Below are 14,440 nucleotides of genomic sequence, written 5' to 3'. Positions count from 1 at the left end.
AGGGCATTAGCCCTGTCATTCTAGCTGTGACAATCTGCCAGTGAAGTCAGTGTGAGTAGGGTCAGGCTCTGGCTCTACTTTTGGAAGTTCCAAGCTCTTCATAGCAATACCGGGCAAGCTCCTAGTCAGGAGGATTACATTATTTAATCTATTTCCATGCAAGTATGCCTTTTGTAAGAGATTTCACAGATCTCATTTGAACAGATTCTTATGCTGCTAAATGTAATGATTTTTACTGGGTATTGGCACTGTATATCTATGAAGACCTCACAGGTGATGTTTTCAATTATTTTTAAAAATTAGATATTGTCTGGTGTCAGCAAGATCGCCAATTACCATCTTAATAAATCACAGGCATTTGAATGTCAGGCATTTGATTCCAGCTGCTATGATCTTTTGTACAACTGTGAGCAACATTCCCCTGGAAAGGATATGGTGATTTCAAAAAGGACATGTCTCTCCAGGGAGGACTTGGTGACCAGACTAAAGCTGTGATCTCACAGACATCAATTAAACAATACTGATTAGCACTGGCATAGCACTTTTCATGTTCAAGGTACTTTATAAACTTTGCTAAAGATAATTTGTTAAAAATAAACTGTCATAATGAACTATGCCATATGTAATCATTCAAAGAGTCTTGTTTAAAACCAGTTAAAGTATTTTCTAAAAAGTCTGTTTTAACTCATGCATAAATTCATTTTGGTTTATTCTATAGTTTTTAGATGAGGAAGTTATAAGCGCCTTTATATCAAATGTGCTTAGGTAAACCTTCTCTATTCATAGCACTGCTTTCAGAGTAGCAGCCATGTTAGTCTGTATTCGCATGTAAGCAGTGTCAGGATGAGCTCCACCCTGACATCTGGTGGTGAGGTGTGGCAAGTTGTGGAAAAGAACTTCAGGGGCCGATCTCATTTGCATAGGCACACCCACCACGCCTAGAATGAGACCATAGCTGCCCAAATGGTCACTTTGGCTGCTGTGGGATCCCCAGTGTCTCTGTTATTGGGGCAGGAAGAATAAATTGCTATTACCCTGATTATGGGAACTGTGCTTGGAACTGTACGTGGCCTTTTGTTATGATGGAGGGATTCACCATCAACTAAGTAGCACTCGCTAGGCAAGGGTCATGGGTTCCAAAACTGTGTGAATGGAGAGAGGCTGGGGACAAGTATTAATACTTGGTGGCATGGGCCCCTTGGTGAGGGCCTTACATGCTGATTGCACTTCCTCCTCTCTCCACTGTGGAATATCAGAGCTAATTTTGATTTCATTAGAAGTCTAGTTATAGGCTGCTGAGCTCACTTTGGGCTGACAGTGCACCAGCACTGGGGCTCCCCTACTATAAGCTGAATTCACCTAAGAGCTGAAATCACTGAGTGTTGTGTTAAGTAGTGGGGGAGCCTGAAGATATATTGTGGAGCAATTTGCGGGACGGCTGGTGAAGCAGTTCGACGCGGAGCAGTGTGTGGATGGCAGGAGCTGCTTGTGGGCCGTGGAGCTGAGTGAAGGAGTTCGTGGGGCGGCTGGCGGAGCGGAGCGCAGCTGAGTGAAGGAGTTCGTGGGGCGGCTGGCGGAGCGGAGCGCAGCTGAGCGAAGGAGTTCGTGGGGCGGCTGGCGGAGCGGAGCGCCGCTATGGAGCTATGGGGCGGTCAGCTTCAGATCACGTAAGGTGCCTCTTACCCCTGTCCCATTTCCACCCAGATTGGGAGGTAAAGCTCCGCCGATAAACTTTCGAACTCTGGGGCTGCCCTGACCAGGGACAGAGACTTTTGGGGCATTGGACTTTTGGGACTTTGGGTGATTTGGGGATGCTGGACTCAAGAACCAAAGGGAAAAGGGCATGCCCCAATTTGCCTGGGGTGGGGTTGTTTTTGCTCATGGGTTGTGTTATGAATCCTGTTGGTGGTGTTTCCCCAACATAATGCCACATTGTTTCTCTCTGTTATTAAAAGACTTTTGCTACACTCAGACTATGTGCTTGCGAGAGGGGAAGTATTGCCTCTTGGAGGCGCCCAGCGGGGGTGGTATATATTGGTCCCAGGTCACTGGGTGGGGGCTCGAGCCGGTTTGCATTGTGTTATTGGAATGGAACCCCTAGATATTGAACCTGGCCCTTGTTGCTGCCAACTCTGACGGGCAGAAGGGTTACATTTTTGGGGGCTCGTCCGGGATCGCCTGGGTCAGTACCCCTCGCAAGCACCTGTTGAGTGATCCACTACATTGGGAAACAATTTATATTTTTTTTTGTTTGTGCTTATATTTTGAGGAAATTACTGTTTGTATAATGGCTAATATGTCAGGTTTGTTGGGCCCTGGCTCAGCAGCTTCTAGCTCAGAGGCTGCAGCCTCGGCTGATGATTGGACAAAAGCTCTGGGGCAAATATTGGAAAAGGTTGTGCTTCCCCATGCTGAGTCAGACTCTTGTCGTAAGTTAAGATTATTTGCTGGGGAGGAGGAGTTTGAACCCTGGTTAGAGCATACCACTGAAATGCTGCAAGAGTGGGCCGTACCAGATGCAGAAAAGCGAAGATGCCTTATAGAGAGCCTTGGCGGCCCAGCATTAGATGTGATTCGCACCCTGAAGCTCATTGACCCTGGGGTCAGTGTGAAGGACTGCCTAGAGGCCCTTGAACACAACTTTGGGAGCGTAGAGGGCCCTGAAGACAGCTACTGTAAGTTCCTTAATTCCCGACAACAAAAGGGCGAGAAGGCTTCAGCCTACATACAGAGACTGGAGAGACTGCTTCAGAGAGCTGTCATGAGGGGAGCAGTGACTGCTGAGCAGATGGATCAGACCAGACTGGCTCAAATTGTAAGAGGAACTCAGTATCAGAACCCGATTCTACTTCATCTCCGGCTAAGAGAACGACGGGAACATCCCCCAAGTTACTCCCAGCTGATAAAAGAGGTCCGAGAGGAGGAAGAAAGGCAGGCTGCCAGTGAGTTTTGGGAAGCCCAAACATCGGAGCCAGCCAGCACAACACCACTGCAAATGGCCAGTGTACTGATGGTGAGCACCAGAGAGGAACTTGCCCAACAAATGCAGGTCCTGACGGAACGGATAGCTGAGCTGCAAAGTACCGTTGACCGAGTTAAGACTTCTAGGAATAAGAAGCCTCAAACTGTGGCGATTGAGAAGCCCGCACTTAGAGCCACCATCCCCCCCAGGCGAAGGGGGAAAGGTCAATTCTTCTGCTACCGATGTGGTCAGGATGGACACAGTGCTGCCAAGTGCCGTAATGAAGAAAACCCCTCCTTAGTGTATGGAAAGCTGAGGATCAGTTGGGAGAGATCCGGTAGCTGCCAGAGGGTCTGGGGACGGGGACCCCCCAGGTCTGCAGGATTTGAAGATTCCCCCAGAAAAGACTGTCCAGCTGGGATCCCTGCAGGACTGATAGGGCCTCGAGCAGAGGTCATGGTGAGGATCGAAGGGGTGGAGTGTAAAGCAGTGCTTGACACTGGATCTCAAGTGACTATTATATTTCAGTCATTCTACCAACAGATGCTTAGGCACCTGCCTATACAGCCACTGACTGGCCTTGGCCTATGTGGCCTCAGCATGGATGAATACCCCTATCAAGGGTATGTCATAGTGCACCTGGAATTCCCAGAGGAGGTTGCTGGGGTAAGAGAAGAGGTAGACACAGCTGCCTTAATATGCCCTGACCCTAAAGGGACTTCTGATGTGTCTGTGCTGATAGGGACCAACTCCAGTCTCTTCAAGGTACTCGCGGATTACTGCAGAAGGCGGGCTGGGGACCAGTACCTGAATACCCTGATGATCCATACGCTTTGTGCTGAAGCCTATAGGAAAATTGAGAGCGCTAAAAGGGACACATCTGAGCTACCGCTTGGGGCACTGAAGTACGCGGGCACAACCCCCTTAGTAGTGCCTGCAAGGACGGAGCAAGAAGTGCTTGTCATGAGTACCTGTCTGAAAGGCAGTAAAGGGACGTTAGCAATGATAGAGCAGCCGATGGGAGGAGAGCTCCCTGAAGGAGTGCTGGTCCCCAGTGGAGTCATAACCCTACCTGCTGAAGCCCAGGAAAGGGTGACTATATTGATTGCTAATGAAACGAGTCGTGATATTTTTGTGAAGCAAGGACAAAAGATAGCAGACCTCTTTGAGCCTGAGTCGATTGTAAAACCCCAGTATGAAACTCCAGTTTCGGCAATAGACCCAGCAAAGTTTGACTTTGGAGATTCACCAGTGTCCGAGGACTGGAAAGATCGCCTGAGGAAGAAACTTTGTGAAAGATCCAAGGTGTTCTCACTGCATGAGTGGGATGTGGGATGTGCAAAAGGAGTAGAGCACAATATCAGACTACATGACTCTCGACCTTTCAGGGAGAGATCTAGGAAGATTGCTCTCTCTGAGATGGAAGATGTGCGACATCATCTTCAGGAGCTGGCTGCGAATGGCATCATTACAGAGTCCCGCAGCCCATACGCCTCACCCATTGTGGTAGTCCGCAAAAAGAATGGGAAAATCCGGATGTGTATTGACTACCGCACCCTAAACAGCCGTACTGTGGTCGACCAGTACACTATGCCTCGAGTGCAAGACGCCTTAGACTGTTTGCTGGGAAGCCAGTGGTTCTCTGTGTTGGATCTTCGAAGTGGATACTACCAGATCCCTCTGGGAGAAGAAGATAAGGAGAAGACAGCCTTCATCTGCCCATTAGGGTTTTATGAGTTTGAACGCATGCCCCAAGGGATTTCTGGAGCACCTGCCACCTTTCAACGTCTCATGGAGAAAGTTGTGGGAGACATGAATTTACTGCAAGTGTTAGTTTATTTGGATGACCTGATTGTGTTTGGAAGAACCTTAGAGGAGCATGAAGAAAGACTTCTTAAAGTGCTTGATAGGTTGGAGGATTATGGTCTGAAGCTTTCAATTGACAAATGCCAGTTCTGCAGAACCTCAGTGAAGTATGTGGGTCACATTGTGTCCCAAGAAGGTGTGAGTACTGATCCTGATAAAATAGAAGCACTCACTACATGGCCACGTCCAAGTAACTACAGAGAACTCAAGACCTTCCTTGGATTTAGTGGCTACTACCGCAGATTTGTGAAAAACTATGCTACGATTGTAAAGCCTCTGAATGATCTTACCAGGGGACATCAGTTCAGCAAGAACAAATCTAAGTCCAAGAATAAGGGGAGGTCCCCAAAGCCTCCTGTGCAGAGACACAATGGCCCCTTTGCACCATTTGGGCCACGGTGGGATGAGAGATGTGAAAGGGCTTTTCAAGAAATCATTACTTGCCTAACTCATGCTCCAGTCCTAGTTTTTGCTGACCCAAGCAAACCATTTATCCTGCATACTGATGCCAGTTTGGAGGGTCTGGGAGCAGTCCTGTACCAGGAAGTGGAAGGCAAATGTAAACCTGTAGCCTTTGCCAGCCGAGGATTGTCTGGTAGTGAAACTCGCTATCCCACCCACAAGCTGGAGTTTTTGGCCTTGAAATGGGCCATCACTGAGAAATTTCGAGACTACTTGTATGGTGCTCAGTTCCAGGTGTGGACAGATAACAATCCACTGACTTATGTGTTAACAAGTGCTAAGCTGGATGCTACAGGGCAGAGATGGGTGGCCGCCTTGGCTAGCTATGAGTTCAGCATTCAGTACCGATCAGGGAGAAGCAATGTAGATGCAGATGCATTGTCCAGGCGTCCACAGGCTCCAGAAGTTGCTGTGATACCCACAGATGGAGTGAGAGCTATTTGCAGTGTGAGTCGCCGAGAGCCAGAGGCCCGTGAAGACTTTCAGGGATGTGTTGCAGAAGCTTTGGGCCTGCCCCCTGAATGCATGCCTTCTGCTTCGGTGAACTATATTGCATTAGACCAATCTCCTTTGCCCATGCTCAATGCGGCTGACTGGCAAGAAGCCCAGCGGCAAGATATTGACATTCGTGATACACTACTTGCCAAAAGGGAGGGGCGAAGCCCAACTGCGGTTGTCCCACCTAACCCGGAGGGTAAACTACTATTGAGAGAATGGACCAAACTAAAACTGATTCAGGGAGTGCTACACCGAATGACCACTGACCCTTTACAAAAACAACGAGCACAACTAGTACTGCCAAAAAAGTACAGAGCCCTGGCCATGAGGGCCCTGCATGATGACTTTGGGCATTTAGGGATGGAGAGGACCCTGGAACTTATTCGTAGTAGGTTCTATTGGCCCCGAATGGCTGAAGATGTTCGCAGGAAATGTGAGACTTGCGCTCGATGTGTTCAAAGGAAAACTCTGCCCACGAGGGCTGCATATCTCAAGAACATCACCAGCAACAAACCTTTGGAGTTGGTATGCATTGATTTCTTGTCTGTAGAGGTAGACAAGAGGAATGTTGGAAACATTCTAGTAGTGACTGACCATTTTACACGGTATGCACAAGCATATCCCACACGTGATCAGAGGGCCACCACCGTTGCTCGAGTATTGTGGGACAAATATTTCTCAGTCTATGGATTCCCGGCTCGGATACACTCTGATCAGGGGCGGGATTTTGAGAGTCACCTTCTGAAGGAGGTGCTGAAGATAGCAGGAATTAAAAAGTCTAGGACAACGCCTTATCACCCCCAAGGTGATCCTCAGCCAGAGAGGTTCAATCGAACCCTATTAGATATGTTGGGAACTTTGCGACCAGAGCAGAAGGCAACCTGGAGCCAGCATGTCGCATTTCTGGTGCATGCCTACAATGCCACAAAGAACGATGCTACGGGAGTCACCCCATATCTCTTGATGTTTGGGCGAGAACCAAGATTACCCATAGACTTGTGCTTTGGTGTATCAGAGGATGGAGATAGCTATGAAACTCATCAGCAATATGTATCCCGACTAAGAGAAAAGCTGCGGGATGCTTATCGCTTAGCTACCGCTGCGGCTCGGAAGAACGCAGACCGCAACAAACATCGATATGATGCTAGAGTGCGTTCGCAGGAGCTCCAGCCGGGGGACAGAGTCCTGCTGCGAAATTTGGGTATTGCTGGCAAACACAAGATAGCTGACAGATGGAAGGCAATACCTTACCTGGTGATGGAAAAGCTGGGAGATCTGCCGGTCTACAAGATCAAACCTGAAGACGGTCCAGGGCAAATAAAGACGGTGCATAGAAACCTTTTGCTCCCTGTGGGGGAATTGGTAAGCACCCCTTGTGAGATGGGCCACGGCAGGGCCGCCGGGCAGAACAGAGGTGCTAGACCAAAGCCGCCATCCAACACAGACAGTGGGCCCCCTGCAGCTAACTTACCCCTATTCTGCACATCTGAGAGTGAGTCTGAGGAGGAAGACACAACCCTGGTGTATCCTGGGATGGAGACAAGATTTCAGTCTCGATCAGCTGAACCAAACGAGAGTTCTCCCTTTTCCGCCCTAAACCCATTGGCGGAACTATTTAGGCCCCTTTCTGATACCCCGGTGCTGCTGATGAGACCCCCCTGTGATGACAAACACAGGTTATTGGACAATGGGGACAGACAGGTAGAGGATGTCCTGGGCACCTTGGACCCTCCAGCGTTAGAACTAGGAGTGCAGGGGCCTACGCCAGTAGCCGAGGGACCCTCCAGGGAAGCCTCTCCATCCGTCACTCAAGAGGATGTTCCCCTTACTTCGGCAACAGAGATTCTCAATAGACGAGACAGGGTGATAAGACCAGTGAAACGGTTAACTTATGATGCACCTGGGGTGACTAGTGAGGAGCCAATACATTTAGCACACAGGCTTGTGGAAGCTAAAGTGGGCTTCCTGAGGCCCTTTGGAGGAAACCAATGAGTTGGTATAAAGGGAGTGTGATTTGTCGGGACGACAAAGTCTCGGCTGGGGGGAGGAGATGTAAGCAGTGTCAGGATGAGCTCCACCCTGACATCTGGTGGTGAGGTGTGGCAAGTTGTGGAAAAGAACTTCAGGGGCCGATCTCATTTGCATAGGCACACCCACCACGCCTAGAATGAGACCATAGCTGCCCAAATGGTCACTTTGGCTGCTGTGGGATCCCCAGTGTCTCTGTTATTGGGGCAGGAAGAATAAATTGCTATTACCCTGATTATGGGAACTGTGCTTGGAACTGTACGTGGCCTTTTGTTATGATGGAGGGATTCACCATCAACTAAGTAGCACTCGCTAGGCAAGGGTCATGGGTTCCAAAACTGTGTGAATGGAGAGAGGCTGGGGACAAGTATTAATACTTGGTGGCATGGGCCCCTTGGTGAGGGCCTTACATGCTGATTGCACTTCCTCCTCTCTCCACTGTGGAATATCAGAGCTAATTTTGATTTCATTAGAAGTCTAGTTATAGGCTGCTGAGCTCACTTTGGGCTGACAGTGCACCAGCACTGGGGCTCCCCTACTATAAGCTGAATTCACCTAAGAGCTGAAATCACTGAGTGTTGTGTTAAGTAGTGGGGGAGCCTGAAGATATATTGTGGAGCAATTTGCGGGACGGCTGGTGAAGCAGTTCGACGCGGAGCAGTGTGTGGATGGCAGGAGCTGCTTGTGGGCCGTGGAGCTGAGTGAAGGAGTTCGTGGGGCGGCTGGCGGAGCGGAGCGCAGCTGAGTGAAGGAGTTCGTGGGGCGGCTGGCGGAGCGGAGCGCAGCTGAGCGAAGGAGTTCGTGGGGCGGCTGGCGGAGCGGAGCGCCGCTATGGAGCTATGGGGCGGTCAGCTTCAGATCACGTAAGGTGCCTCTTACCCCTGTCCCATTTCCACCCAGATTGGGAGGTAAAGCTCCGCCGATAAACTTTCGAACTCTGGGGCTGCCCTGACCAGGGACAGAGACTTTTGGGGCATTGGACTTTTGGGACTTTGGGTGATTTGGGGATGCTGGACTCAAGAACCAAAGGGAAAAGGGCATGCCCCAATTTGCCTGGGGTGGGGTTGTTTTTGCTCATGGGTTGTGTTATGAATCCTGTTGGTGGTGTTTCCCCAACATAATGCCACATTGTTTCTCTCTGTTATTAAAAGACTTTTGCTACACTCAGACTATGTGCTTGCGAGAGGGGAAGTATTGCCTCTTGGAGGCGCCCAGCGGGGGTGGTATATATTGGTCCCAGGTCACTGGGTGGGGGCTCGAGCCGGTTTGCATTGTGTTATTGGAATGGAACCCCTAGATATTGAACCTGGCCCTTGTTGCTGCCAACTCTGACGGGCAGAAGGGTTACACGCAAAAAGAAAAGGAGTACTTGTGGCACCTTAGAGACTAAAATGTATTTGAGCATAAATTTTCGTGAGCTACAGCTCACTTCATCAGATGCATTCGTTAGTCTCTAAGGTGCCACAAGTACTCCTTTTCTTTATTCATAGCACTGTATGTGCAGCCTATAAAATTAAGTGACAACATTTTGAGCCTGATTCAAAGCCCACTTAAGTCTTTCCACTGACTTCACTGTGCTCTAAATCAGGTCCTTTGAACTGCATTATACTTGATTTTATATTGCCTTTGTTATATACTATTTCACAATATTCAATAATCCACACTAGATCTCCCATTCATCTGACTGATCTAGTGATGTTCTGTTATAGTTAAATTCTTCACAGAGCCTCACAGGTAACAGGATGCCTGGGGTGACCTGTTCATTCTTCTTACAGCTTGCTCCCTTTTCCCTTCCAGAGGCGAGTCCGAATAAGCTTAGATAGTGGCTGGCATAACAGAGGAGCAAAACTATAGAACACACACACACACACACACACACACACCCCATTGTGCAGAGGTGAAAATTAAAGCTGGGCGCCCACTACTTTAATTTACCAAAGTATGAGGTGCAATTTACATGTTGAGAATCTGAATGCTGGTATAAGTGGGTGTAAACACTGTAGGAGTCAGGGGATCGGAGTCTAACTGACAGCATTTTCTACATCAATTTGATCCAGAGAATGGTTTATGCAAAAAACATTGCTAAACTGGTTTATTCAGAACAATGCTACCCGACAGGTGCTGTCTGCACCAGTTAACCTGGAAAGGTTAATTACAAATTGCCAGAGGTTGATGATGAAAATAAGAACAGGAGAGTTAAAGCAACTGTAAGTAAGTAAAAACAGAGAAGAGAGGAAAACTGCTTGCTAAAATTACCCAAAATGATGCTACATCTTCTGTATATTACCGTGTCTAATGGGCCTATTTGGATTTTGTGCTTATTATAAAGTTCTTTAATCGTTTGCTGGTGACATGATAGATTCCTCCCACAAAACAAAAATGAAAAAAAAATTACATTAGTGCTCCAGGGCCAAACTTCACCCTCAGTTACACCATTACACCACCACAGAAGTCAGATTTTTTTTCAGCATCTAAACAGTGACTAAAATACCAGTGGTGCCAACTGTCAAGATTTTACTGAAAGTCTCTAGTGGTTTTCTTAATATCCCAGCTCCTAGAGGCAAATTATGTTAGAATCTCATCTTTCATCTGAAAAATAAAAGTAAGCTTCCAACCCTCAATATTGTTGGGGAAAGCCTGAAAATGTGACCAATTAGTAACCTTCAGGCTCTGAAGCCAGAAGCCAAAACCCCTCAAATACTATTTTTTTTTTATTCTCATAATTTCTGTGGCCTGACTCATGATTTTTGAATGCTTGAGGTTGGCAACATTGAAACCAGACCTTAAAGGAGAATGCTACATGGAAGAGCTATTCATCAGTGTCCAGAGCGTATGTACAGCTATGCAAAGATCTGGTGGTAGTGGTACTGGATGACATTAAATTTCTCTACAGTTCCCACTCAGCACAGATTAATCCAGTGACTTGCCTGGGAAGGCAAGCAATCAAGGACATAACTGATGAATGAGCATATTTTCAGGGACTAAACAAATAATTAAGTAGCATGTAACTTTTCTCCATAGTAAGTGGCACACAACAGAAAACCTGCATTTGAATCAGATGACCTGTTACAGACAGAGTGTGCCCTCTACAGCATCTTGTCTATGACTAGGGGTAGATGTCTTGCACACAATCCTATGTAATACTGTCAGCACAGAGCTATAGATTTCTTTTCATCTTGAACAACACACCACACAACTACGAAGCACAGGGACAGCAATTTGGTCAGTGAGGGTACTGTAACAAAACAAACAGACTTGAAATTCTATTTGCTCAGCTGACAGGACTGCAATTGTTTCAAGTTACTCAGTGATACCAAGTATCCAAAGCACCTCTGCAAGCTGCGCTGAGGGAGCTGAGAACAGGTTTTGCACATGTTTCAGGTTGGATGCAAGTCTCCTGGGTTGGTGCTGGAACTGTCATCTAATTTTGTAATTCTTGGGTTTAGCAATATTGCCACTCAGAGTGCCACTTCAGACACTGCTGCATCACCACTCTGTCTTGTCCTGCCTCAGAGGAGGCTAATTCAGTCACACAACCGTTTATCAAATGTGATTTTTAAGTCTCTTGTCATTGTGGTATGTCAGAGCTCTATCTCATTGACCAATCCTGGTCATTTCAGCTTGGCATCAATATGGATTCTGACACCGCCTCTTAAAAGGTGTCCCTGGCCCCTGAAATGAACCAATAATTAAGACTGTAGGAAAGTTGTGATTTTTTTGGTTGAAAAGATGCAGCCACAGTTTGCTACAGTTGCAATTTTGGTGTGGTCAGTTCAAGTACCATAACAAAAAATTAAAATCCAAACGTGAGTGGTGGTGTAACACCACTCACTCATATTTGTCTTAGTTGCCCCTACACAACAATAGAGGGGCATCTGGGCCAAATTTCAGTGAGTAGCATTGCAACCTGGTGCATGGTGTTGGAACATCACTCACATCTGCAACTATAAAAAAGTTGTGGTGTGTAAGAAAAGTTGCCGTTTCCAGAAAAAAATTGCAACCTGTGACTTTCTTTACAGCCTTAGCAATAGTTCTGTTATGAAATACCACGTCCAGGCTACAGCAGAAGTGCTAGCCCTTCTGAGATCACGTAAAGCCTGGCTTTGCAATATTATTGTGAGCAGTTTTCCAGTATTTAACTGAGATCACTGGAGGAATCCATGTCCCACAAACACAGGGCCAAACCCTCAGGTCTGGATTACAACTTTCCGAGAAAATGACAGGCAAGGTGGGGGGAGCTCTTCATAGAATATCAGGGTTGGAAGGGACGTCAGGAGGTTATCTAATCCAACCCGCTACTCAAAGCGGGTCCAATCCCCAACTACACCATCCCAGCCAGGGCTTTGTCAAGCCTGACCTTAAAAATCTCAAAGGAAGGAGATTCTACCACTTCCCTTGGTAATGCATTCCAGTACTTCACCACCCTCCTAGTGGAAAAAGTTTTTCCTAATATCCAACCTAAAACCTCCCCCACTGCAAAGTGAGACCATTACTCCTTATTCTGTTGTCTGCTACCACTGAGAACAGTCTAGGTCCATCCTCTTTGGAACGCCCTTTCAGGTAGTTGAAAGCAGCTATCAAATCCCCCCTCATTCTTCTCTTCTGCAGACTAAATAATCCCAGTTCCCTCAGCCTCTCCTCATAAGTCATGTGTTCCAGTCCCCTAATCATTTTTGTTGCCCTTCGTTGGACGCTTTCCAATTTTTCCACATCCTTCTTATAGTGTCTTCTAAATGAGAGATTCTTCAAGAAGGGTGGAAGGCTTTGCCCCCACCTGCAAAATATGTTGCACTTTGGCCTCCTACCCCACAAATTACAAGGGATCTGCAGGAGCCAATGGCCATTTGGTGTATGGCATCTCCCACCTCCAATCTTCCTGGGCACATAGCCTTTGTAGCATGGCTCCACTGGAGCTATCCGTGCCCTTCAGAAGGAATCCATACATAAAAGGTGCTTCCACTACATGGAGGGGCCCTGCAGGAATGCGAATAAACTCCAGGCATGATCTCCATGGAGCTGATGGAGAGACTGTACGGTCATTCCCAGTTCCAGCCGGAGCATGCCCATTCTCCACCTTGGTCCATCCTAGCCCCTTCACAGATCTCAGTACCAGAGAGCCCTCTGCAGGGACTCAAAGCACAGAAACAGTTTCACACAGATGACTGAACTCAAAGTCATGAACTGGGCAATAGGTTTTAATCAATCAAAACTCCCACCGATTTAATTAAAAATGGAATAAAGATTTCGGGTTTTGGCCAAGTTTCTTTATAAGTACTATTTAAAATACCCTCAAGCAAATGGGTACATTCTTCAGCTACATCACTGGGAATGCTTTACTAATTCATTCATTAAATAATATTAGACAGAAAATTGTGAGTCAGCAACAGAACAGGAAATTTACAAAATAGATAGTTAGTTTTTAATATGGAAAGATGTTTCCAGTTTAATCAAAACACTAAAATAAGGAAACTCATCTTCACATTTAATATTTTGTTAGTGGGGGGGGAGACCTCTTTGCTTTTGCATTACTACCTATCACTGGCTTATTAACAACTTGTTCATAAGCACCTCAACATAAGGAAGGAAGCTTGACAATACCTTGTAGGAAATTTGGCAGATTCCTGGCAGCATTAATTTGGGTAATTTGTGCAGATTTTCACCTTCCTTTGAGGCTGGAATTGGCTGGGATCACTGCATTTAGTTTCTTTTGTATCCTCTGGAGGCTGTATCCTCTGGAGCAAAAGAAAAGATTACTGAACTTTGCCTCACAGAATCATAAAAATGTAGGACTGGAAGGAATATCAATAAATCATCTAGTCCAGTCCCCTGCACTGAAGCAGGACTAAATATAATCTAAACCATCCCTGACAGGTGTTTGTCTAATCTGTTCTTTAAAACCTCCAACGACAAGATTCTACAACCTCACTAAGCAATTTGTTCCAGTGTTTAAATATCCTTACAGTTAGAAAGTTTCCTAATATCTAACCTAAATCTCCTTTCCTGCAACGTAATCCCATTAGTTCTTGTCCTGTTCTCAGTGGTTAAGGAGAAGAATTTATCCCCCTCCTCTTTGTAAGAACCTTTTAAGTACTTGAAAACTATGACTCCCCTCAGTCTATTCTTCCCCACTAAACAAACCCATTTTTTTCCATCTTTCCTTGGAGGTCATGTTTTCTAGACCTTTGATCATTTTCGTTGCTGTCTTCTGGACTTTCTCCAGTTTGTCCATATTCTCCTGAAGCATGGTGTCCAAAACTCAACACAATACTCCTGCTGAGGCCTTATCAGCACAGAGTAGAGCGGAAGAATTACTTCTTATGTCTTGTTTACAACTTCCTTCTATTATATCCCAGAATGAGGTTTGCTTCTTTTGGAACAGTATTACATTATTAACTCATATTTAAAGGAGTACTTGTGGCACCTTAGAGACTAACCAATTTATTAGAGCATAAGCTTTCGTGAGCTACAGCTCACTTCATCAGATGCATATCGTGGAAACTGCAGCAGACTTTATATATACACAGAGAATATGAAACAATACCTCCTCCCACCCCACTGTCCTGCTGGTAATAGCTTATCTAAAGTGATCATCAGGTGGGCCATTTCCAGCACAAATCCAGGTTT

At 46.5% G+C, this 14,440-nt stretch overlaps 1 protein-coding gene across 5 annotated transcripts in view; it reads right to left on the bottom strand.

The window, feature by feature from the left end:
* Window positions 1-14,440, bottom strand: part of KLHL32 (kelch like family member 32) — a 246,627-nt gene that overhangs the window by 196,697 nt on the left and 35,490 nt on the right. For all 5 annotated transcript variants that reach the window (XR_014710741.1, XR_014710742.1, XM_084622592.1 and 2 more), the window contains exon 2: window positions 13,415-13,548. Coding sequence is in view for 1 of the 5 variants with exons in the window: in XM_084622594.1 (XP_084478720.1) it covers window positions 13,415-13,447 (33 nt within the window). In the remaining 4 variants the exon portion in view is untranslated. The remainder of the gene's footprint in view (window positions 1-13,414; window positions 13,549-14,440) is intronic.

Source organism: Lepidochelys olivacea (genome assembly GCF_965140295.1).
Source record: "Lepidochelys olivacea isolate rLepOli2 genome assembly, chromosome: 3".
Taxonomy (NCBI): domain Eukaryota; kingdom Metazoa; phylum Chordata; order Testudines; family Cheloniidae; genus Lepidochelys; species Lepidochelys olivacea.
Note: the sequence above shows the minus strand (reverse complement) of the source record. Positions and strands in the feature narration are given on the sequence as shown.